General features: G+C 52.6%; 1 protein-coding gene across 1 annotated transcript; it reads right to left on the reverse strand.

Moving 5' to 3' along the window:
• Nucleotides 1-1,241: 1,241 nt before the first annotated feature.
• Adra2c (adrenoceptor alpha 2C) lies at nucleotides 1,242-3,113 on the reverse strand. The gene has a single exon (XM_021659070.2). It carries the CDS (start codon nucleotides 3,097-3,099, stop codon nucleotides 1,723-1,725), a length of 1,377 nt encoding a protein of 458 aa, XP_021514745.1. The 5' UTR covers nucleotides 3,100-3,113; the 3' UTR covers nucleotides 1,242-1,722.
• Between the last annotated feature and the right edge of the window lie 23,703 nt (nucleotides 3,114-26,816).

The following is a 26,816-nucleotide window of genomic DNA, read 5'->3' on the forward strand; positions in this document are numbered from 1 at the left end:
TCTGGACCATATCGGCATCTTATAAAGTTCCTTCCTCATAGCACCAGAGAGAGCTGAGGTCTCCCTGATCTGCCTCAGCCAGCCTATTCTGTTCCTCTCATCCCTCCAGGCTCAGTTTCCCCAGCTGGGCCTAAGCCCAGTGCACAGTAAGTGTGTCACCACATAGTGAGGGTAGATAGAGCCTGACACTTCTGCGATACCACAAGGATCCACAGTGGTTGATGAGGCCTCTCTCTCTCTCTCTCTCTCTCTCTCTCTCTCTCTCTCTCTCTGTGTATACACTAAAGGACAGCTTTGGCACTTCAGGCCAGAAAGGAACTGCTCTGGGTCTGCCTCAGGAACAGGGGAGGACAGGACGGGGGTGGGGACATGGGAGAGATACAGGTGAGGGGGTCACAGCAGGGACCCTGGCAAGAGCCTGTAGCCCACCCGACTGGAGTGAGTCGGATCACAGGTGTTGAGGCAACTCTCCCACCCCCTGCCCAGGTCCTGCTGATAACCTTCCTCCCAAGCTACCCTGGATGCTGCCAGAACTTGCCACAGGTGGCTTACTAGAGCTCATGGGGTCCTGGCTTGGAGACGAAAGGCCTCTCAAAGTATTTTATGCTGGGGACTGAGGGTTGAGCAAAGGTCGAGAGTAGATGGCACTGGAGGGGAGTCCTTGGGGGTCTCTAGGCCGTCTCTTTAGTAGAGTCTCTTTGCTCTGGGCCACAGTGACCGTAACCGGGTACTGCTTTGTGTCAGAAGACCTGGGACTGTCCAGCTCGCTCTGACCACCCAGCAACTCAGCAATGGCATCTGGCCCCAAGCCCACCCCATCTGTGGGGGAAGACCTCTTGGGACAGGTCCCACCACCCCTTGCCCAGTTCAAGAGGCCACCGGAAGAATAAATAAATACCTTGGGTGCCAAAACTACACAGAGCTCCCAGTGTAGACGCCTGGAGCGGAGCAGGGACGGAATGGGGTGAGCACCCCTGAGAAGCTAACTTTGGAATCAGCTAGAGGACCTCTATTCCTTTGCCTCATAGCCACTTGCAGAAATGCATCTATACTTTGCACATACCCAAAGCATTTATCTCATTAAGGAGACCCCCCCCCCCCCATGAAAGAAAGGCAGTTAGAACTCGGGCTCTCGGGGCACTCCATACCCTCCTGTGTGCCTGTGTAGGACACTCACTCCCGGGAAGGTCTGAAGAGTTCCCTCACACCCTAGCTCAAGGACTGACCAATGCACCTGACGCTTAGATTACAAAGGTTTATTTAGAAAATGGTTTGGTTGTTTTGGCTGTCATTGTTTTTGGCAAACAAATACTCTCGGTAATCGGAGATGGTCTGCACCCTCTCTCTTCCCCCAGACAGATGCCATTTTCAGGTCATAGGAAGTCAGCCCTTGCTCACAGGGAAGACTGAAAGGCTGGGGAGGGGAGGGGATCCTTTCTTGCTGCAGTTGTCTGCCCTCTAAAACCCCTAACTTCACAGCCAAACTCCACAGAAGCCTTCTCAGGAACTGGATCCACAACCCAGCCACGGCCCCTCGCTGAGATGGGAAGGCAAAGGGGGTCTCCCTTTCTCCTCCCCACTCCCTGAGGCCCAATTGTCTTTCGCCCAGCTCCTGCCGGCCACATCCCACACCGTTCCCTGAGGTCCGGGCCACCCCTGGTTGGTCCCTCTGCCTGCCCGAGTTCGGAGCTGTCCAGGAGGTCAGCGCTAGGCAGCCCGAGGTCACTGCCTGAAGCCCCTTCTCCTCCTTCGGAAGAGAATGTGCTTGAAAGAGCGCCGGAAGTCCTGGTTGAAGACGGTGTAGATGACCGGGTTGAGGGAACTGTTGCAGTAGCCGATCCAGAAGAAAAACTTAAAGAGCGGTTCCGGCAGCTGACAGGCCTCGCGGCAAATGCCGTACAGGCTGTAACTGAAGAAGAAGGGGAACCAGCACAGTACGAACACGCCCATGACCACCGCCAACACGAAGGTGAAGCGCTTCTCGCGCGCCTGGGCCACCTTGCGGCGGCACACGCTGCTGCGCGCCCGGCGCCGGCGCGACAGAAAGAACTCGACGGAGCGCGAGCTGGCCCGCGACAAGCGCCCCCCGGGGCCCGGGGACCGAGAAGCCGTCCGGGCACCCTGCTCAGCCGCCAGCCCCGGCCCCGGTCCATCCGCACTGCCCATGTCCCCCTCGGCGCCCTCTCGCCGCCGTCCCCCCCGACGCAGCGCGCCCCGGCGCCTCCGCCTCTCCGCCGCGCTGCTCTCGTCCGGCTCGACTTCAGGGCGCGGGGGCGCGCAGTGCCCGTTCTCCCCCGCCGCCTTGCCCAGCCCGTTCTCGGTGGTGGGGGACGCGCCGTCGGGGCCGGCGGGGGTGCGTTTCTCGCTGAGCGTGCGCGTGCGCAGCTTGGCCACGCGGTAGATGCGCGCGTAGACCAGGCCCATGATGAGGCAGGGCGCGAAGAAGGAGCCTATGCAGGAGGAGAGGATGTACCAGGTCTCGTCGTTGAGGCCGCACTGCGGGTAGGCGGCGCCGTCGGGCCGGCGGTAGAACGACACGAGGGGTGGGAAGGAGATGACTGCCGAGATGAGCCACACGGCCACGATGGTGGCCTTGACGCGGCGCGGCGTGCGCTTGAGGTTGTACTCGACGGCCTGCGTCACCGACCAGTAGCGGTCCAGACTTATGGCACACAGGTGCACGATGGACGAGGTGCAGAAGAGCACGTCCAGGGCCAGGTACACGCCGCACCACACCTGCCCGAAGTACCAGTAGGCCATGAGCTCATTGGCCAGCGAGAAGGGCATGACCAGCGTGGCCACCAGGATGTCAGCCGAGGCCAGAGACACCAGGAAGAGGTTCTGCGGGGCGCGCAGCGCTCGGCTGGTCAAAACGGCGATCACCACAAGCACGTTGCCCACCACGGTGAAAACGATGAGGAAACCCACCACGGCCGCCAGCCCCGCCACGGCGCCCGCCGAGTATTGGCCCGGCGGCGGCCCCCAGTCGGTCCCCGAGGCGTTGACACCCCCGCCGCTCCCCCATTCTCCCGCGTCGCTCCCGTTGGGGCCCTCAGCCGCCGCCACCGCCAGCGCCGCGGCCAGCGCCGGGGACGCCATGGTCCTCCCGAGAGCTACGCGGTCCTGCCAGGAGCCGGGGCGCAGCCGCGGCAGCTCGGGCGCCCCCCAGCCGGAGCCGGCGTCCGCATCGCCGCCCGCTCCTCCGGCGCGCCCGCTGGGGGCCACGGAGCCCCGCCGCCGGCCCTCCTCGGCCGTGGTGGCCCGGCGGGCGGGAGGGCGGGCGGGCGGCGCGCCGGAGAGCGTGGCTGCCGGGCTCCCCGCAGCTGCCGCGCGCGTAAGTGCAGAGCTGGAGGTGCCCAGGGAGCGCGGCGACGCGGCGGCGGGGGGGAGGGGGTAGGTCCCGAGTCCTCGCGCGGCCCCGCCCTCGGCCTGGCTTCAGTGGGAGCGCCCCGGCCGCCAGCCCACGGAGATGCGCTGGCCAAGCCGGCGCACGCAAGCGGCTCCACGGTCCCGGTGTCCGATTGGGCTGCGGGCGGCGGGCGGCGGCCTGGACGCTCGGCTTCCCATCCGCTCGGCTGGGGCTAGGCGAGCCGAGGTGAGGGCTGTCGCTCTTTCGGAGGCCCCCCCCCCCCACGCCCAACCTCCGGCTGCAACTTTACTTTGCCGGGCCGGGCGCCGACATCCGTGGTCCTCCTGCCGCTCCCGAGTGCGGGCGCCCCCCGTGGTCCGCGTTCGGCTGTGCGGGTGCCGCCTCGCCCTCCCCGCTAGCCGGTGCAGCGTCTCCGCCGCCGCCGCCGCCGCCGCCGCCGCGGTGCACTTGGCGCGAGTGCCGCCGCCCGGGCTCGGCGGCTTCCAACTTGAGTCCAGTTGCGCAGCGGGGAGGGCGCAGCGGGGCGGGGCGGGGCGCCCCGCAGGCCCGAGCCGCCGGCCCGGGGAGGGGAGGGGGGCGGGGGGGGAGCGGGCCCGGAGCCGGAGCCGGAGCCCGCGGCCGCCTGGGCTAACCTGCCGGCGGCGCCGGGGAGGAGCCCTAGGCGGCGGCGCAGGGCGCGCACTCGGCAAGGGCGCCCCCTCCAGGGCCAACGGCAGCCAGGACCGGGCTGAGCGCGGGCTGGACAGAGTGGTGAGTTCTAGAAGCCTGCTCTTTCTAAGACCTTAGCCTCCACCTCGCTCGGTTACAAGCGGGGGGGCGCGCGGGCGCGCTCACCGGCGCGCAACAAGGGGCTGGATCGGGGTCCTCTGTCTGATTGGAGGGTGAGCTTATAGCAGCGTGCAAACAAGGCGGCCCCGCCTGTGCGCATCGTTCCGTGGAGCTTGGGGTCCCTGCTCCCCTGCAGAGCCACCTCCTCAGTCGGCCTCAGTTCCCTCCTCTGCGCACCTACCAGCGCTGCGGGATCGTGAATCATAGCCGTGGTGTCAGTGGAGGCTCGGATCAAGCTCCCAAGCTCTGTACCCATGTTGGCAATTGTTGGAGTTTGATCTTAATGCTGTGTGACCCTGCTTTTTACAGCTGGAGGGGACGCTCCCGATCAGCACCTTTGACAAACTCCAAACTGACCTACCCCATGCTGGGCGACTTTTAGGGAATGCGTTCAGGGGAGAGCGAGCAAATGTTGGGGAGACCCCATGTGTCTATTTTACAGATGTTCTGACATCCTTGGCCTGAGCTGAGTGCTAGGCACTGATCTCTACCTCCAGGCAGCCCCAGGTCTACAGAGACAGAGCTCTAGAGAGGAGGTGGCCAAGAGAATAAACTGGACAGACCTAACATTTCTGTGCTAGGACTGGAGGAGGACCATTCTCCCCATCAAGGCTGGTCAGGACCTCTCCCTACAAGGGTCAGATAGACTGGAAAGGGAGAGGAGTTGCCAACCCACTGGTAGAGGGCTTCTGGACGCCCAGAAAGTTAGAATGAGGGCTTTGGAGTGATGACCTGTGGTGCCTGCTTCCCTTGCAGTCCTTGAAAATAATGCAGCCTCCTTGGGACCCACAGGGCTACCCTCAGGGCAGATCAGGCAGAAGTCAAACATTTCAGAACACGGGCCTGTCCTGAGTACTGTGCCCTTGCAGGAAAGTGCCATCCTGGGCACTTTCTAACTCAGGGGTAGCAAAGTGTCCTGTGCTGTCATCTAAGAATGTGACCTGAGAGGAAGAGTGGTCATTAAAAGGTCCTTCTTATCCTGAGGCCCTAGCAAGGGCCACTGAGCCGAAGACCTTCAGCTGGTTTGTGACGCCTCCATACCACGACCCCATCATCAGCACACTTGAGTGAGAGGAGGCCTGTCTGCCTATTCACCCCACAGTGAGCCCCATCAAAGCTCTGGAGCTCCCCCCCACCCCAGCCCAGCCTAGAAGGAAAGCTTCTTTGAGGAGGCCACAGTATGTATCACCCTTGGAATATATGCAGGGGTTATTAGAAAAAGGCTTTGTGGGCCATGGGACTGAGGCAGTCCCTGGTGTGTGAATGCTCCCTGGGTCGGAGTGCTCCTTAGGAATGTGGGTGCTCCTTCAGATGGGATGCTTCCTAGTTGAGAATGCTCTCTGAAGTGTCCAGCTTAGTTCCAGAGGTGTGGGGAGCCAGAGGAAGGTGAGGAGACGTTCACACGGGCACTGGTCTGATACAAGTGTTGAGAGACGGCTTCTCTCCTTGCGGGTAGCCCTGTGGACCTTCCTGGGTCAGAAGTGCTCTCTTGTAAAAAGCAGAGGGGACAACAAGCAGTCTGTTGCAAGCCCTGACTGCACACAGCCTCGTGCTTCTAAGTGATGGCTGCCTAGGTGCAAGACATACAAAGGCAAAGGAGTTGCCCTGGGAACACTGCAAGCAAAGCTTGGCAAGGGCATCTGGAGGGCTTGCCAGTGAATGACCTGGGTTGTGGGATGCTGCCCACACCTCCAGGCATAACTGAGCGGGAGCCACTCTTGAGTCAGTAGCCAGAGGTGAGGATTGAGGAGCCTGCTGCCAGCCCTTGAGTTGGGAGTCCTGGGCTGCATTTGGGGCAGGTGTTGAGGTCTCTGAGATGAGGTCTCTGAGATGGCAGGAACTTATAAAGAGGTTGAACAAGCCCCTTTGCCCAGAGATAGCCAGTGAGGCCTGACAGTTTGCTTCTGCCTTTTCTGTGGCAGGCAAGCATTGTGTGTCCCCCAAGACTGTGTGTTGAAGGCCTGTGGAGTCAGGCCACACTGGTCTGTCTGTGCCCACTTTGTGGGGGCGTGGTAGGGAAATCCTGGTTCATTTCAGAAGGAAAGGCATGTGAAGTGAAGCATCCTGGGTATTCAGAGACATACTGTTGAGTGATGCCTAGAAGCATGGCGTTGGTCCGGCCAGGGTCACATGGTGCCTGGATATTGGGTCCTGGGCCCTCAGTTTCATGCCAGGCTTCTGCCAAGTGATCTGGCTGCATGCCCATGGACGAGCACGCTACAGAGTAGCCCTGACAGATGACAGCGGGAGCTGGTCTCCTTGGATTACCCTGGTGCACTCAGGTACGAATGAGCACACATGTGCCTCCCTCCCCTGTGGACTCATGCATATACATGTTCATGTACACACATCCACATGAGTATGCTTATTCAAGTATGCTTATTCAACAGGTACACACCTGTACCTGTTGCTTGATGACATGAATGTCTGTGCGCGCATGTGCACCTGTTTATACATACACCCACTTGCATGTGCACATCCATACATGCACACCATGAGCGTACGTCCATACCTTCTTACGGTTTACAGTGTTCCTGTGTATTGACCTAGGCACACACGGGTGTACGGGTATCTGCGCCTGTAAGCATCCGATCAAGGGCATTCATGCATGCACATATGTGCCTGTACGCCACGTGTGTATTCACACACTCACACAAAGCATGCCATATTCACATAGAGGCATGCATGTGTACAAATATGTCCATGCACATATGTGGTGTGTTCAATCAGTCACGACTCGATTCCGAAGAAAACAGAGTCATCAAATGTGAATTTAAGCTCCTGCTCATGACTTTCTTTGCTGGTTGGCAGCTGAGGAACCTCCCTATTCCCAAGCCTCGGTTTCCCTGTCTGTATAATGAACACACTGCACTGCTGTTTCTAATACCCGTGCTGGCTCTGTGACTCTCCCTCCCCGTGAGAGAATGACATGTCTGCCCCACCCATCTTTGTCTTTGGCTGGTACCTGTAGGTGCCAAGGAGAGCCAGGCTCAGGGGGATACCCATTTCACTTGCTCCAGCTGGTAACAGAGTCAGGGAAGCAGAGCTGGGTTTCTTGTCTCCAGACGAAGAGGATATGTTTTTCTTTGGAGTGGAGCTGAGGATTTTTTTCCCTATGTTTATGTGCAATTTCATTTTTAAAGATGAGCCAGGGAAAACCAAGGCTTACTTCCCTCCCTGCCTCTCCCTAAAGAATTCCAAAGACCAATCTGTCTTGTCAGAATGTGGCAGGGATCTGGTAGCTGGGCCGGCTCCTGGCGCCCCAGCCTTCAGACTGAATCCATTGCATATTGATCATTGATTTGGCAAAGTCGAGTTCCAACGGAGCTGGCAAAATCCTCTTAAGGGAGAAGCGCTCCTGGGCTGGCTGGGATTGGCACAGGGTATAATAGAAAACAGAGGGTCAGCATCTCTCACCGGGTACCCACTGTGTGCCAGTCACCTGGGGTTCGAGCTCCAGTCTGCCTCTGCATCCCCAGCTGCTGGCAGCCTCAATGCCTCTAGCCTGCCACTCTGCCAGCCTGTACCCCTGAAGTCTATATCAGAGTCCCAGCTGCTCCCATTGCTGCTGCAGTTGCCTGAGCCTGTTTGAGTGCCTCGGCTCCAGGTCCCCACACTGTTCAGTCCCTGATTGGGTCTGCAGACGTGAACTAGCATTGTTTGTATGCAGCCCTGCAGATACACAAAGGATTACATCAAGAGTTACTATCCCCATCTGCAGCTCCTCCAGCCTTGGCCTTTAGAGACTGCTGGGGCAGGGCCTGGAGCCTGAGCTGTGTGGCTGACTGTTTAGAACATGACCTCAGGAACTACCTTTCTTTCTCTGGCTGCTTTTCAGGCTCCCCACCAGGTCTGTTAACTCTTGGTCCAAGGCCTACTCACACCAGGAGCTACAGGTGGGAGGCTGTGGGATCCAAGCCAGCCAGTGAGACCTCTTTGATGGCAACTAAAAAATGTAGAAGAAGACTCACTGCTGTCCTTCCTGTTTGGTTATGAGGATGTGATGCCAAGAGCTATAGCAGCTGTCATATACCAAGAGGAGATGAGGACCAGGACGAAAGTCACAGAAGAAAGAGTACATGCCCCTAATGTGTCTACTTTGGAGCCACCATGAACTACCCTGGAGCCACCCTTGGGCCAGGCTTCCTGCTGTTGAGGCACAAACCAAATACGCTCTTCCTGGTGTGCACCAAGAGCTGCTCATAGTCAAGTCCCCAGTACTTGACATGTCTGGGCAAGTCATGAATCGTGCACCACAGAGTGTCCTAGAGCATGCCAGTGGGCCCACTGTGAACACAGGTGTTTGTGAGTGAAGGAGAGAGGCAAGCAAGTCATGGGAAGACTGGAAGATGGAACCAAGCCAGGGCTTCCAGAGAAGGAAGGGCCAAAGGGCACGGACTATGGCAGCCACTGGAAATGAGAGAGAGCAGGAAACAGATTATCTAGAGTAGCCTCCAGGAGGACCTCGCCCTGCAGACAGTTCAGGCCTCTTATATCTAAAACTGTAGGGGAAATTGTGTGTACATATGTGAGCGCATGTGTGTGTGAACATACATGCGTATGTGCATGTTTTGGTGTGTGCATGTGTAGCTGTAAGTGGATACATGTGTACACAGGTGTGAATGCATCAATATACACACTTGTACATACATGTGCCTATGTATATGTACATGCATTGCTAATGTATGGTTAGAATTGGTTATGTGGGGTTCTCTGTGCAGCAGCAACAAGAAATGAAGAGACACAGTAGAAATGACACTGTCTGTTCTGGACACAGAGACTGAAATGCCATTAGTTGTTCCTTTACTCCTGGTCATCTGCCTTCATGAGCCTCAGATTTCTACTTGTGAATTGAGCTCTTTCTTTGTATCATCTAGCCTGTTTTAAAAGCTTGACTTTGATAAATTAAAAAATATAATAAAAGAACTAATATTTACAATTCTTGATTCTTGGAAACCTCTTAATAAACAATGGTTGATATTTATCACTATCACCATCATCATCACCATTATTAATCACTATCGCTGTCATATCATTACAACCACTACCATCATCACCATCCTCACTACCATCCTCACCACCAGCACTATTGTCCTGCATCTGGTCCTGGATGATGGGTCTCCTTGCATTGTTTTTCAGGGTTTCTTGGCCTCTACCTGCACACAGATAGAACGCAACACCCTGGGAATTGTGTCCACCTGGGATTCTCAGGATAGGCCTGCTAATTTTCAACACTGAGCAGAGTTCTGGGCTTAAAGTCACAGATAGATCAACCTTACACATGGCCACAGGAACCCAAGAGGTACCTCGGCTGGCTTGGGACTAGAGGGGATTTCTTAAAGAGGCAGCCTCAGTTCTGGTCTCTTTAGCTGAACAAGATCTTGGCAGCCCTCCCATACATTCTGTATGTTGTTCCTCATGACAGCCAGGCTACCATGAGGTCAGGCCCCTTGATCCCCCTTCCCACCTGTGCAGACATCTGACAGGCTAGGAGAACCTCTACCTTTCATTTATCTCCTTGTTGCCCAAGAGTTAGATCTTGTTCATGTCCCCACTGCGGATATGATGATATCTGTTAGTTTTAGTGGCTACAACTCAGAACCACCTGGAAAGAATGTCTTAGTTAGGAGTGATCTAGATCTGTTTGGCCCGTGGGCATATCTTTGGGGGTTTATCTTGGTTGTTATTTAATGTAGAAAGTCCCAGCCCACTGTGGGTAGCACCATTTCCTAGGCAGTGGGTCTTGACATTATGAGAGGAGAAAGCTAGCTGAGAGCGAGCACGCAAGGACACGCTTACTCTGCTGCTGCTGCAGATGTGATGTGACTAGCAGCTTGAGCTCTTGCCTTGAGCATCCCACAATGAGGGGCTGTGATTTAGGATGGGAAGCTGATGAACTTTCCCTCTTCTATGTCGCCTTTTGCCGGGGTGTCACAGCAACAGAAAGTAGGATAAGGTATTTGAAGGCAGATGGACTGCCTGGTAGCAGAGAAGCACTCAGGTGGCCGCTGTCCCCCAAGTGAGCACTAGTCCCCCCAAGTGAGCACTCCGTGGTACCTCCCTATTTCCATGAAGACTGCTGTGGGACCCTTGCTTGGTGCCAAGGGCCTCTCTCTTTAGAATGCCCTCACTACTTCTCTCATTGTTGGGAGCTGTTGTTTCTCTGTGCTCCCTTTGGGATGGGTGCCCATTGCTACATTGCCTTTTACCTGGCATCAATGCAGCAAGAGAATGAAGAAATCCTGTTAGCGCTACTTTTTAATATATTTTATTTATGTTTCGTATGTCTCTTTCTCATTCCTTTCCAACAACCCCAAAACTGGGTAGGAGAGAAAAAAGCTTAGTGGGGAGAAGAGGTGTAGTTTTTCTTAGCTACTTTCTGCTGGTTAAGGTTGTAGGATTCTGTGGGGCAAATCCAATCTTCGTTTCAGGATATCTCCAATGTCTTTTCATCCAGCTATATAAACAGCAACCAGGAGCAGCGGGGGGGGGGGGGGAAGCACCAGCAGCCTTTTTTCTCAGAGCCCCCTCAACACTTTCTGGGCTCTGGCCTTTATTCCCTCTCCAGAGTCCTCAAAATTAAACTATCTGCAGCTGGCAAAGAGGCCCTCTCACAGCCTGAGTGAGGCAAATAGTTTGCTGCTGTGGACCATCTGAATTAATCCCATATCCTACACGCGAGATCAAGACGAGAAGATGTTTCATCCACAACAAAATCCCACACAGAGAGTGAGGGTTTATTCACAGCTAAGACCCAGAGAGTACTGAGGACAACCTCACCCATGCCTCTTCCCAGTTGCTGCCACTAAGTATGTGCAGCGTTCCAGAGGGGCTGTAGAGTGGCATAGATCCAATCCGAGAAATGTCACAGGTGACCGAAGACAGGGTGGCCACCCATTCTTGCATCTCTGTGGCCCATGAGCCGGACACGAGAGTGGCGGCTGTTGGGTGTATGACACAGTGTGAGATCTCTGTAGTTCTCGGCCCACCCTCATCATGCCGAACTCAAGCGCCTTGCATCTCGGCTGCCCCTCGGGGAAGCTTGTCCTCAGCATGTTCATTAGGCTGAAGTGATTGCATGCCACAGTTTATGAGACTAACTGTGTCCGTGGCAGACAAGAGCTGCAGAGCTAGAGGGCGCAGAGAGGCGCTTGTTTGGCTTGGCCGTGGGTTTTTAAGAGTGGAAAATGCCAGAGTTCTTAACATGTTCAGAAAAACAATCTGAGAAAGCTCATGTTCGCTCTGAACCTGGAAGCTGCCTCTGGCTCTCTTCACTGGTGTGTTGAACCTCCAGCCACTGCCCCACCTGCCCTGGCCATCCACAGGGGAACACCTCACTGTCCTATCCATCTCACAGACACCACCCAGGGGCCTCTGACCCTGAACACTAGCTCAGCAAAATTGGCTGTTTCCTCTCAGGGTTTTCCCTTCCCAGAATCCTCAGAAAGGAAGGAAGGATGGCCCACCTGTGTTCCAACTTCTGCTGGAGATCTGTTTTGTGTAGGAATGAGACTGGGCTCCTGTTTAGAGCCACGCAATGGAATTGGCTGATTTACTTGAATGAGCCCTCCCCACAAGTCTTCAAGAGAGAAGCTTCTTTTTCTCTGTATGCTAAAGCCCACCAGGGCTGGCACGAGGACCCTGGCCCTGCACAGCAGCAGCCTCATGTGGAGGTCCCAAGGAGCCACTCTAGCTCTGATTATGGCCTCATGTCCATATCCCCAAAGTGACACAGGAAACTACAGTACTTCATCCACAGAGCAGCTTCAGCCAGAAGGTGCCCATTGCTGACATCCTCTTTTTTAATTGGGGCTGTCTGGCCTAAAAGGTATTAAATGGCACCTTGACTCAAACATGGTTGGGTCTCATGAGAAGAGCATTTTTCTCTGAGCATATCTTGCCACTTCACCTGGAAGAGAGGGAGAGAAAAAGAGATTCACACATCCTTGCCTGGGTTTTGGGAGGTAGGGTCTTTGCAGATGTGATCAAGTTTAACAGAGGTCACGTTGGATCAGGGTGATCCTCGTTCCAATATGACTAGTATCCTTACTGAAGAGGGAGACATAGGAGAGAGACCACATGGAAAAGGAGTGTTGAATGACTGACCCCAGCCAAGGAATGTCTGGCCACTGAGATCTTGAAGAGGCTGAAGAGGCTCCTAGCTTCAAAAGAGTGTGGGGGAGTCTCTGTGCTCAAGGACACAGTCAAGGACACAGAGATGGCCCAGTCACCTCTAGTGGATGCAGCGATTCCCTTGACGAGCAGAACCAGTGTTCGAGGAGCCCAGCACTGAGTGGCAGACATAGGACCCAGAAGTGGCATCGCAGAGCATTCCCCTGGAGCCTGCAGAAATGGAGAGGTGACCACGAGCCCCTGCAAAGCCCCAGAGCTTCTGCTTAGAAAGGGGCCAGACTAGAGTGGGGTCAGTGCTGGGTGCTGATGGCAGAAGATGCCAACACCCTTGTCCTCACCACTGTTCTCTTCTACCCAAGCCTAGAACCCCGGATCTCACCTGACTAGAGTTTCTATGACCTTTGCTACTTTGCCGTATCCCGAGACTCTGTTTATTCAGCTGACAAATGAGTAGGCTGGTTCTAATGCCTCCTAAGGCCCTCGGGGCTCTGGATGTGCTAACCAGCAATTCTTTAGAAGAGCTTGAATTATAAGGCATTGTTATGCAGGAACACAGCCACACAAAGATAACTTGAGGGGGGAACAAAGACTTAAACAGATGTGTCAGGTGCCGGGATTATACTTAGAGAGACTATTTAAAAACCAGAGCCCCTCACCACCATGCCCTGGGAGCAGCATTTGATTCAAACAAAGGGTTTGTATCGACAGGACATGTTATAGTTCGATTTCTAGGAAAGAACATAATTAGATGCCTCATTCTAGATATTATTTCAATTACAGCAGGAAAAAAAAAAGATGCATAGCTATCACCAGTGCCTCATTCTTGTTACCCAGGAGACTCTTTGTGTCAGGCCAGCCCATACTCACAGGCAGTCTGTGTAGCCTGGCAGGCAGTTTGGTCAGCCCTGCCCTCCTGGGAAGTGATCAGGACCAGGGACCCATTGGTGTAGAGTGAGCCTGTAGTCTTGGGTGTTGTAGGCAAGGACAATTGATGTCCAGAAAGGAACAACATTTCTTCAGGGTCCCACCTGGAAACGGGGGACATAAGGACCTCGCTGTGTTCTGGGGAGACCTAGGTGCCATTCCACCCTGGCCTGCAGGAGAGGCCTGACCACAGATGCTGGGCTGAGTTCAGTGCAGGCTTCCCCAGAGGGCTTTGTACACTGCTGTCCCTACAGGTGGCTGATTGTGAGGCACCCAGCACTCTCCTGCTGTAGGCCTTGGGGCACATGCTGCCCCATCCCTCTTGGACTTGCTTTGTGCCCCTAATAGATTCCCAACTGTATTGCTCTTCCCTCATGCCCCAGTGCCTCCCACCTCCACACCTGAGCCCACTACCCTTCCCACCACCATTTCCACAGCCTACTTCCTCCCACTCTCAGACTAGGAGGCCCCAGAAAGCCCTTCTGTACCTTCTTGTGGGGTTGGCTGCCTCCTGGCTCCTCAGGATGCCTGAGAGTTGGCAAGACCTTGCTGTGGGGTCCAGGGGCATTAGCTTCGTACCCCGATGCCTCTATGCACAGCAAAGCCTGGCTCCTGCTCAGAGTCCAGCTATGTCCAGTATACCTGACTGCGGGAACCCAGCTATGGTCTTTGTCCAACTGCAGTCTATGTCCTTGTGAAGTGGGTGTCAAAGAGGGGCTGAGTCCTGCCCACCTGCACCCCACACCCATGGACACCACAGCCACAATGGTTTCAGTTGTAGCTTCAATGCAGTGACAGATGCTGTCATCAAGTGTCCTCGGCCATGAAATCTTTATAAATGACTGGCCTGCGCACAGACAATGGTAATGACAACATGAGTACATTGGGATCCACACAGGAAGACAGGCCCTCTGTGTGTGGGGGGGGGGGGGTCACCGTAGAGGTCACCACATCTGCACACCTCGGTGCAGCTTTCCCATTCACAGCCTACCATGACGAACTGTCCCAGGCAGTCAGCTGCCCACAGGCTCCGCACAGCTGTGGGTGGGTTAATCACAGGCTGGATCCAATCCTGAAAAAGCTAAAGACATCAGAAGTCCAGGGATGCCACTGGTATGTCACTGCCAAGTGGCACCCCTAGGCCCTATGGTCATAAGCCAGTTAATCTGTGGGCAACCTGGCACACCTTTCCCCTTCTCCTCCCTCACCTCTGACCATGAGAAGCCCACGGGTGAGGCTTGGGAGGCGGCAGGCACTGTCATGTCACTGCTCCCCTCACCAAGACGGTAGGCTTCTGGGTTAGGTCCAATGGCGGGGACGGCTGAGAACCACTTACCCTCCAGCATCCTGTGATGGCTCCCTGAAGTTGTCCCTGAGCACCACAGCTCTGAGGCACTTGCTGGGGTTCAGTCGGGACTGGGCAGAAGCAGAGGGCGTCTAGGCTGAGAGCAGGGTCCCGTCAAGGAGAAAGGTCACATAAGGGGTCACAGCACTTTAAGCCATGCTGGCAGGTGTTGCATACAGAGGACATGGGGCTCTGGAGGGCACTGGTTAATGGAAGGGAGGCAGGGCAGACATGTCTAAGACGATGCAGGCGGCAGGCCCAAAAGATGGGTGGCCTTGGGGATAGGTTTCTTACAGCAAGCTCACGGGAAAAGAGTCGCTTTCTGTCCTCTCAGCTTCCATCCAGGATTCAGGTGCTCTGTCTCTGATGCTTCCCCATTGGCCCTAGCTTTGCTCTAGCTTTGGAGAGCCTGCGCCCTTGTCTCATTAAGCCATTAGGAGGGGTATCCATGGAAACCACATACTTGGGCACTCCACACAGATGAATATTTATTCAATTAACAAGCCCGGGGTGCCAAGAGGCCTTGGCTCCTGCACGCCTGACATGGGGGTTTTCAGGGACGGGGAGTGTTGTGTTGCTGCTTAGAAGGCTCACTCTAGCCTTGATCATCATCTCCATGGTCTGGTGAGTCTCCAAGCCATCTCTGAGATAGGCCCCAAGGTTTTGTGAAGGGGAAGAGCTGAGAACTGGGTGCAGCTGGCTTGGAATATGAATCCCTAAGTCTTCCTCAGGCCTGATCCAGAACTGGTACACAGTAGACGTTCAAGCAGGGCTGGATCTAGTTTGAAAGACCAAGGGATGATTGGTCTTCTTGGGAAGCCCTTTCCAGTCACACAGAGCCAGGGTCATATGGGCAACCCCTCCTTGTCTGTCCTCTGCTACTGCTTCCAGGAGCTGTGTGCGCTCACACACAAACACCACATGTGCACCGGTGTGTGTTGGTATGTATGGTGGTACATGCGTAACAAAGGCTCCTGGTTAGTATCCTGGAGGAACCGAGGGCATAGGCATCACCGTCAGTAACTGGAACCCTGAGAAACCGTGAAACAGCCAGGCCAGGGGAGGACTGGGCTCTGCCCCTGGGTGACTGCTGCTCCCCTGGAACTGTTTGGATACTACAACAGCTGCCAACTGGGTTACGTTTGTGTATATGTGCTTGCATGTGGATACATGTGTGTGCACGTGTGTACATGCATGCATGTCCCTGTGCATGAACGTTTATGTGATGTGTCTGTGCACAGGTAGGTGCATATAGATGTGTGAGTACATGAGTCTTGGATAGGAGGAAATCTTTGAGAGGGAACACATTCCCTCCATTGTGAAGGCAGAGTTAGGGTGCCCCAAAAAAGGATTTGGGGTCTCATGGGCCCCGGGCTTTGCTTCAGTTTCCTCACTTGTTACTGGGCATAATGATGCCCAGGGTCAGCTCCTTTGTTTACACATAAAAATCACAAAGTACATGTGGCACTGTGCCAGTACATACAGGGAAGACCCATGGGTCCTCCATGTTTCTTTAGGCATGTTGATGGACAGGCAGAGCCCCTTGGGAGACTTTCCAACTCAACTCTAGCTGGCTAGGGTCCTGTGAATGATTACTTTGAGCCCTCCCCCAGCTTCACCCCCCGACACACACACACACACACACACTCTGAACCTGCAGTGTCTCCAGACTCAGTCAGTTCTCCCTCTTTTATCATAATGTTATAAGTTGGGACAAAAGATTCCTTAGGGAAATGACCTCTTGCCTCCCTCAAGAGGTCAAGAGAGTGCTGAGCTCTGCAGGGTGTTCAAAGCCACAGCTACCCTCCGGAGACACAAATCAGGTCCTAAAGAGCAGGATGGTATGACTGAGGAAGTCAGGAGATGAGGGAGGCCACAAGCCTTTCACTCTGTGCTGGTTTCATTACGGTTGCTGGGACAAAAACAACTTATGGGGGAAAGCTTTTTTTTTTTGGTTCATAATCAGGGGCAGATGGTTGGTCATGGCAGGGAAGTCATGGCAGCAGGAACATAAGCAGGCCCATCACATTGCATTGCCAGTCAGAGGCAGAGAGAACTGGAAGTAGAGTGAGGCTACAAAACCTCAAAGTTGACCCCCAGTGCATACTTCCTATGTTAAGGCTCTGCCTCCTAAAGGTTCCATTACCCCCACCCCTAGTTCCAAGTGAGCCTATGGAGAACATTACAAATCTAAGCCACAACACTATCCTTCACTCAGCTCTGGACAGGAGCTGACAAGCACCCAGTCTCTCCTGCCAGAAGCTGGAAACCCTGAGGTACAGCCTCTGCATCCAGAAATGTTGAGTGAGGGGTTCAAACTTCAGCTCTTCCCATGGTAACCGGTTCCCCTATCTTCTCATCTGCAACATGGAATAAAAAATGCTGATGCCTAGGAGTCAGCATCTCCTATCTTGGACATCTCCGGGCCTCTGTACCCAAACCTCCCCTATATACTAAGGCCATGGAAAAGCTGGAAAAACTTTAACTGAGTCAGTCAGTGCTAAGCTCATCAGCACACTGGAAATCTGAGTGACCAGATACTAAGACAGCTGGTTAAAGAGGTGTGACCCTGTCACACACCCCAGGCACTTACCTATAAAGGGCAGTGCTATGGCCATGAAAGATCAGGACTGAAGGAGCTCATGACACCCAGGACATGACTGGAGACTTAAGAGTGAACATGCTTGCTGATTCTCCTGCCCCTGGGACTGTGAGTAAGGCCAGTAGTTGGTTTCCAAGTAGGCAAAATGAACAGGGAGCCAAAGGGAAGCCATAATCAAGATGGATGGGGAGCAGGTAAGTGTTCTTTGTCTACCCTACCTGCTCCCCAGGAGCCCAACATGCACATACCTGGCTGCAGATCCAGTCTTGAAAACAGACCCAGAAACCAGCACCTCACCCTCAATAATCAGACCTTCAATTTGATATATGAACTGGCCATAAGTCATTAGTCTTCAGAGGAAGCCAATATCCCGGATCAAACTTCATCCACTCCCCAAAGGAAAACCCACACCCAAGAAGCTGTTTTAGTTAGGGTTTCTATTGCTGTGATAAAACACCACGACCAAAGCAACTTGGGGAGGGAAGGGTTTCTTTCAGCTTACAACTCTCAGTTACATTCCATCACTGAGGGAAGTCAGAGCAGGAAGTGAATCAGGAACATGGAGGCAAGAGCTGATGCAGAGGCCACGGGGGAATGCTGCTTAGTGGCTTGCTCCCCATGGCTTGCTCAGCTTGTTTTCTTATACAATCTAGGACCACCATCCCACGGATGGCACCATCCACAGTGGTGCCATCAATCATCAATCAAGAAATTGCCCCAAAGGCTTGACTATGGGGAAATCTAGCAGGGACATTTTTTGGCTGACGTATCATCTTCCTAAATGATTCTAGCTGGTGTCAAAGACCCTCTGCTTTGAATGACACCCTCTCTTCTTTCTAAAAATCCTGCGGCCAGCCTTGAGGATCTGCTGTGGAGCCTCCAAATACTCTCAGAATGAGCACAACCTTCTATCTACACCGTTAGAGCCAGAAGATATGGGAGGCAAATGAGAGTTCCCCAAGTGAGGGTTCCACAATCTCACCCCACACTTAAACAGTGGGGTGGCTCAGGAGCCCTCTCCTGGATGTGTTACGAGGGCCTGGACACTGCTCAACCTAGAAACCCTGAGTCTGGGCCACCTTCTCTGCTCCCATAGCTCTATCTAGTCTTAGCCTCCAAAGGGCCATGACGCCCTGTCAGGTGCTGTTTGTTTCCAGCCCAGGATAATGACCAGAACACTATTGGTCTTCACAGATAAATTGCTCAATAAATACCCTAGAACAGGAGGCAGCAACTACAGACCAAGACAGAACCTGTCAGTTAATTTTGTAAATACAGTTTTATCAGAACACAGCAACACATGTTGGCTGCTCGCTGTGCTGTCCCTATGCCTCTCAGAGACTAGCATGGAGCTGGGAGGCTGCAGCAGAGACACACTACAGCCAATGACTGATTTTCTGTTGTCCCGAGTGTTTGCTGAACCTGTACAGTGAAGAGCGCCACAGCAGGGTAGAGGAGGCAGGACCATCCTGCTCACCAATTTCATGTCTGCAGCTCTTAAGTCACAGCTGTATCTCAGTTTTCTCCCTTTTTAAAAAGGGGCTTGTATCAAGTGTCTAAGTTCCCTTCAGGATTTAAACCCATAGTAGCCGCGTGTTCAGGACTGAATTCTACCTCTGTTGTGATGCCTCACACCTATCAGGCTTTAGCTGAGAATCAGAAAGCAAATGCTGGGAGAGCTGTGAGAAGCCTGGAAGACGGCCGGTGGGAAAGCCAGAGGGAGCAGGCCTGTGGGAAACAGCACAGGGGTCCTCAGAACATTAGAAGAAGGGTGCAGATATCCTAGCCAGTAGATAAATGCAAACTAAAACTGGCTTATTATTCTATCCCACCCCACTCAGAGCAGCCATCATCAAAGAAACAGATGATAACAAACGCTGGTGAGGATGTCTTTGAAGGAGGAACCCTCCTTCCCTGCTGGTGGGAGTGCGAACTGGTGCAACCACTGTGGGAATCAGTGTGGAGGTTTCTCATAAAATGAAGAATGGAATTATCTGGTGACCCAACGCTGCCATTCCTGGGCGTCGGCCCGAAGACCTCCAAGTCCACACATCACGGAAGTGTTCATGCATTCACATTTACTGCTGCTCTAGTCACAATAGCCAGGAAACGGAAGCAACCTAGACGTCTGTGAGCAGAAGATGGACAACGGAAATGCGACGTTTATGCAAGATGGCATTTTGTGCATCCACAAAGAAAATGAAATCATGACATTTGCGGGAGAATGGATGCAACTGAAGATGATTATGTTAAATAAAACAAGCCTGACTCAGAAAGACAAATAACACTTATGTTCTCTCATATGGCAATTCTAGATTTGAGGGTGTGTGTGTCTGCGCATGTGTGCACATGTAGGTTGGAAAAGCAGAAAGCAGAGTGGAGGAAATCTTAAAGGAGAAAGAAGGAAGAATGAAAGAGAAAGGAAAAAAATGCATGTGGATGTCGAGATGGCTTAGTGGGTAGAGGAACTTGCCTCCAAGCCTAACCACCTGAGTTCGATACCTGGACATGGTAGAGAGAAAGAATCAAGTCTGGAAATCAAGTCTTTTGATCGGCATAGATGCATGCCATAAGACTCAAGCACACCCACACATACACACATGGAATAAACAAACACATAAGCAAACAGTTAATTTAGAGAGTGCTTATGGCATGAAATCGGAAGGGGGATCTACTCTTAGGGGTAAAAGGAGATGGAAAGGAGAATGGGGAGGGCAGTGAGGTGGGGTGAGGAGGAACAAAGTATAATAATGCCACGACGAAGCCCATTACCTCGTGTGCTGACTTTAAAAAAAAAAATCAATAAGCCAGATGTGGTGGTGCAAGTCTTTAATCTAAGCACTTGGGAGGCAGAGGCAGGCAGACCTCTGTGAATTTGAGGCCAGCCTGGTCTACAGAGTAAAATCTGGGTCAGCACAGAGCAGCGTAGTGAAACTCTGTCTAAAAGTAAGTAAATAAATAATAAGAATTTAAAAGGAACACGGGTAGGGTGTGTCTTAGTGACGAGCACTTACTGTGCACAAGGCCCTACATTCCATCCCTGACGATCCAATAAACCAACCAGCAGGCAGAGTTGCTTTATCAGCCAGCGGTCCCACTGCTGAGCGCATGCCCAGAAGGAGCGGGAGCAGGCACTGAGGGAGGCGCTGGCTGCGCACATGAGTTCTCAGCAGCATTGTTCACAGCGAGTGGCGGGCACACTACGAGTGCCCACTGAAGCACGGATGGATAAGAAGAATGTGCTCTGGACACAGGGCGTGATGGTGTTTAGCTTTAAGCTACAATGACGAGCCCAAGCGCTGGCTGAGAGGCTGCTGCAGACAGTAGAGGCTTTCACATGTCCAGAGAGCGGGGTTCCTTCTGGTGGGGCTGGCTACCTCCTGGCTCCCAAGGGGTGGACAGTGGGTATTTTCTACTTTAAAGCAGTTTGTGTGAGAATGGTTTAAAACTATAAAAATAAATAATAAAAATAATACAAGAGCCTCGTGTGTGTTAACTGGGACTCACGACCTTGTTCCCTTTGCTCCGGCACTCATGCCCTCAGCACTCGCCAGGTGCCTAGCATGGTTTTCTCAGCTATACAGATTGTTGTAGCCACCATAGTCCTGCACCCGAAGCAGAGTCTCGGCATTAGTGATCTGATCCACCTGTCACATCTTGGGTTGACCAGCATCCCTGAACCACTAGCTTGTCTCCCCAGCTGTCGCCTCTAGTCCAGGCCAGGCATGCGTCTTCTGTCTTTCCCTGAGGACATTCCTGTAGTTGGCCTTTTTGTGTTACGGGTTACAAACAGCTGTGAGGGGTATGGCGTTCTCTTCCTGAGCAATCTCACTGGGCCTGCTGGGTTTCTCGTGGAGGGCAATGAGGATGCTCATCCTTGGCTGCCATGCTGTGCTGTGGTTCCTCTCCTGGCACAGCACTTGGCCCTTCCTCCCACCATGCTGCTTCCACAGGCCACATCCATTGATCTCTTCTGCTGATGTTATTTTGATGAGCTGGCCAAGGGTTGCCTGATTTATCTGTTCTTGTTTCCTGGAAACTTGTAAATACCCTGGCAGACACACTCAGACACAGAAGCCTGTTCCCTCTCTCCACTTGCCCTCTAGTTAGTGTCCTTCATGCTGCTCTAATTTATTCTGCTCCTTCAAAAGTTAGGTTTTCAAGCCGACACTTCCGAATATCCAGTCACCACCCAGCACAGTCCAGAAACAGCAGTCCTCTGTCTCACCATCATTCCAACATATCACCCATCATTCCTTCCCACCCCATAACAAACCATCCACCATCACTCATCATCCATTGTACCCATCACTCATCATCCATCCCTCATCACCCATTAGCCACTCCTACCCATCACCCATCATCTATTCTCTACCCATCCCTCATCTGTCCATCTACCTGCCGTCATCCATTCAAACACTATCTAATCTATCTGCTTATTATCTATCAACTTATCTATGTTCTACTAATCACTTCTGTAGCTATAATAAATCAATATGTATATCTGTATCTAGCAATCTCTTATCTATCAATCAACATCGATCATTTATCTATATGTATATCTATCAACTATCTATCTACTATGTCAATCATCTATCTATTCATTTATCTATTATCAATCCATTTACCTATCTATCCTCTACCTGTTTATCACTTATTTATCCATCATCCATCCTCTAACCATATATCATCTATCCACCACCTATCACCTCTCTTGTCTACCACCTGCATGTACTTGTAGACCCTCATCTCTCCAGTTTAAAACCCAGTGTCAGCCTTCATTGTTTTGCTGCCATTTGGTACAGACTTGACTGAAGCAGCAGACTCAAGCTGCTCCCGTGTCTTTGTGGCCCGTGTCTTGAGTTAACACTTCTTTACTTCTGGCAGAACAAGATGTTCCTGTCTAATTTTGTACATTTCTTGCCCTAGCCCTAAACCCAGCCATTTCTCCCAGGAATCCTGGCTCCTCTCAGGATTCCATTTTTGTAGGAAATGTTTCAGAAACTATGATCTAGGTGCCAGGATTAGACAGGGTTTTGAATGGCCTTTAAACAAACAGAGGAGATTCACTCAGGCAGTATTCAGACAGCCACAGATGTCACATGTGTATAGGACAGTCACATTAGCCCATCCATACACATACATGAACCTGCACGTACACATACTTACTGTCAACTCAAAAACACAGCTCCCATCTGAAGGAGGATAAGAGACAGTTTATTCTAAAGTCAAACATGAGTGCCACAACCTAGGAACAAAGATTTAGGCCACCCCAAATTCCATGCCCCAACTTGGAAGTGGTTTTGTGAAGTTTTTATAGTAACAGAGCAAAGAGACTCATAACTCAAGGCTCCTTTCAATACATTTGGTGGAAACATCAAGCAGGCAGGTGGAAGTGAAATGAGACATCTCAGCTAGAGGCCTCAGATGCTATCTGGTGGCATTCTCCAGCCTTTTGGTTGGTGGAAACTAGGGTTCTGTTTGTACATCCCAAAAGGTTTATCTGCTAGTCACAGGAGGTTGGATCAGACACAGAGGTAGGCAAGGAATGGCTGTCAAGAGACCGGAAGATAGCCCAAGATAAAATATAATTGGGCTCTGGGCCTGCAGCGATCCAGCGTTTCCACAGTCACTGAAGTTCTAGTCAGTTACTCAGCCTTAAAGAAGGGTCGGTGGGAGGTGTGATTCCCTTCAGGAACTCTCATGCACAGTTCACACAGACACACACAGTTCAGACAGGCACACACAGTCCACAAAGGCACAGACAGTACGCATACAGGCACACAATACACAAAGGCACACACAGTTCATGGAGGCACACACATAGTTCACACAGGCACATGCAGTACACAGTGTAAGCATGTTCACTTGTAAATCTTGAGTTCACACTGACTCCAGTAACTCCCTGCAGGTTCTCGGACTTCAGAATAATCTCTCTTCTTCCAGCTGCAGGGATTCATTTATACAACTACAAGCCTGAAGGCACCTACCCACTGCCAGGGAGGCTGCGGCCATCCCTGGAATAAGAGAAAGTTCTGGACTGGGGAGATGACGCAGTTGGCTATACAAACATGAGGATCTGAGTTTGATCCCGAGACACCATGAAAAAGCTGGGCAGAGAGTCTTTAACTTCATGCTGAGATCTCCAACCCCCTTAGAGAGTCCCTGGACCTCATTGGCCTGTCAGCCTTGCCAATCAGTAAGCTCCAGGTTCGGTGGGGGACGCCATTTCAAAATGTATGGTGAAGGTGCTGGGGAAGTGGCTTAGTGGTCAAAAGCACTTGCTGGTCTTGCAGAAAACCTGGCTTCCAATCTCAGCACACGCATAGCAGTGCTGTAGCTCCAGTTCAAGGATCCAACACCCTCTCTGGCTTCCTCAGGCACCAGGCATGCATGTGTTGAGCAGACATACATGCAGGCAAAATTCATACATATGGAATAAAAATAACTAAAGAAATCCTTAAAAGCATGAGGTTGAGAAAAATAGAGAAGCACACCTAACCTTGATCTGGCTTCCACAGGCACACAAGTGCACATGAAAATACTACCAGCCCATGCACACACACACACACACACACACACACACACACGAAACTCCAAGTGTATCTGTCTCTCCCATCACCCCACCATCTGCATTCCCTCTTTTCCCTCTGACCCCAGCTCAGGGTGGGTGCAGGCTCATTGCTGCCTTGCTTGGATTCAGCTCACCTCCTCATTTCCACAGTGGCTATGTTCTCAAAATATATTTGCCCTAGTTTTTCCCTCTTTCTCATGCTTGTTACTGTAATCTACCATGTCGACCATTAATGAGCTTCCAAAGGTCAAAGTGCAGGGCCGACACTGTAGAGCCTGCCCCCGGGAAGGAGGCGGTGAAATGGCTCTCGCTCCTGTGGGAAAGGTCTCTCACCTCACTCATTTGAGAGAGAGGCTCATGGGAACCACACAACGGTACCAGCCCTGCTCAGAAGGGCAGAAGCCATTCTGCTGACCACCCTGCTGACCAGGCTGTGGGGACAGAAGTGTCTTATTTTTGCGTTCTCTGCTTTGTACGTGATAAAGCTCTTTGCATATTTGGTGACTGGCTTCTGCCGACAGTAACTCCCATGGTATAACAAGATGTGTTTTCAGAATCACTCATCAAAGCAGTATTTTCTTTTGTGCCGACTCTGGCTTTTCAGCCACAGGAAGCTGACTCTTACAGCCTGTCTTCAAGCAGGGATTCCCCACACTGGGATCTGGGACTCAGTTATGTGTTCCTCCACTGGAGATGCTGAGATCTCCAACCCTCTTGGAGTTTATCCTTGTGCTAGGTGGATCTAACTCTTCTTTCATGGGGCCATCTACCCACCCCACACCACTTTATGTGACAATCTGGGAGCCCCCTTACCTCTCTGGAGCACCTGGTTCTCGGCTGTTTGGGTGTCCCTAATGGGTTGTTTTCATGCTGAGCCTGTGTCACTCTGTGTGCCAGGCTGTGCCATCACCACCCAGGACACTCTCCTCCTACCCTGCTCCACGTTTATTTTTCCATGTTAACTTTCGTCTCAAGCCCAGCTCTGTTCAAAGGAAAAACCACTGAAATTCCAGCTAGGGTCCCATTAGGTTCCCTTCAGCTGGGCAGCTGATACCCTAGCCTACAACTTCCTCACTACTGTATTTGGGTCTTTCTGTGTCTTAGAGTGGTTTATGACCTCTCTGTGCAGCTGTGGACACTTCTGGTTCACCAGCAGAGGTGGGTTGTGGCTAGGTGCTGCTGACTCTTTGCCCTTTGATGGTCATTCATTACAAATCCTCCACTACCTGGCTGATACATGACCCACAGGAATGAGTAGGATAGAGGGGAGATGGGCTAATCTTAGCCTCTCAGCTCCTGGAATACGCTGGTTGCTTTTCTGGGGAAGGTTGTGGCCTCTAGGTCTGAGGATATTTTCTTATCTCCAGGGTATCCTGGCTAGCTCCTCACCCCATTTCTGCAATGTCATTATTGAATCCTTTCATGGGATCCACACCAGGAAGACAGCTGTTCCCCTAATCCTGCTTGCCTGTGCCCTCTGTCACCTAGTAAGACTCTGATTAAGGCTCCGCCTTTTTGAAGAGAGCAGCCTGGTCTTCTCCTGACACTTGCATGCCTCCACCGTTTCTTCAGTGTGGTAGACCCTGAAATGGCCCGAGACACCACTGTCATCCTGAACAGCCATTCCTGCAGGCAGGAGAGGTTCAGGATGATCCAGGCCCCAGGCAGATATGGAGCTTCCATTCTGGGTCTCAGACCATTGAGACATTTTCCCTTCAGCAGAGAGGGATACAGCTGGGCTGTTCTTGTCAAAGGGAACACAGGTCTCCATCAGAGGAGAGAGAAAGACAGGCCTGGAGACATGACTGAGCCCAGGAGGCAGCCATGCCTGAAGAAACATTGCGCCTGCCTTCTTTTTTTTTTCTGCTCTAAAGCCATGTTTTCACTTGGGCTGGCTTGGTTATGTTCCTGGGGTGAGGTGGAGGGTGGAGGAGTTCTGTGCGCTGGAGTGGGGAAGTGCTTTAGGAGCTGAGCCAAGCTCCTTGCAAAGTCCCTCCCTCAGAGTCTTGGTGGCATAGCTCTGAGGGGCCCTGTCTCCCACGTGGCCCCAGAAGAAGAGGTGAATTTACACAACACAGATGTAGGAGTCCCAGCCCCAGCATTTCAGGGACAAGGCATTCCTGCCGCCCACTAGTCCGCCTGGTTGTCCGGCATGGCTCTGCCACCAGTGTGAGCTAGCTAACGGAACGGGCTTCATTGTTTGCCACAGCAGGGCGTTGTCCCTCTAAACAAGCCACCATCGCCCTTCTCGTCCATCCTCCTGTCCCACCGGTCCTTGCACAAGAGCACAAAGTCCCAGCAGCACCCTTGCTTTTCACACTTGGGAAAATCAAGGCTCAGAGTGGTTGGCCAGTTTGCGTGTGGTCACACAGAGAGGACGTGAGGCCTCCTCACAAGATAGAATGCTGGTGGATAGGGAGAGAGGTCCCTTTGTTCTCAGCCAGAGGAAGTGGCCTCATAACCAACACCGCCTCCACCTGGAGGAAGGAGAGAGCGGCCCTGGAGTAGGCTTGAGGGCTTTGTGTGCCAAGCAGCTGCGACTAATGTGACCATTGCTCCAGTTTGTAAGCGTTACTGAGGGACATGTCTCCTTGGCTACCAACTAGCTGGGCCTGGACAGCAAATGCAAACATGGCTTTGCCCTTCACTCTCGAATGAGCTCGATCAATGGTCACTATTACAAAACTACTGGGGACTATTTGTCATGCAGCAGTAGCTAACTGAGACAGGGGTGACTAAGCGGGGAAAGAAATAAACACAGCAGGTTTCACACTGCAGATTCAGTCATTCCAACATCTGCAGGGCAGCTGGTGACTGGGCCTCCATGTAAGTGTGGATGTTCCAACTCAGCCCAGGGCATGTGCTGCAAAAGCTCTGCTTCCCATGGAGGCACTAGCTTTTCTCTCAAGCCCTTCAACAGATTGGGTGAGGTCTGCAAGGTTTCTGCCGTGTAGCAAAATACCTAAAGTAAACAATTTGAGGATTTACTATGATTCACATTTCCCCAGTGTTCAGCCCCTCTCAGTCAGTCTTTGTTGTT

This window comes from Meriones unguiculatus, chromosome 12 (genome assembly GCF_030254825.1).
Source record: "Meriones unguiculatus strain TT.TT164.6M chromosome 12, Bangor_MerUng_6.1, whole genome shotgun sequence".
Lineage (NCBI taxonomy): Eukaryota > Metazoa > Chordata > Mammalia > Rodentia > Muridae > Meriones > Meriones unguiculatus.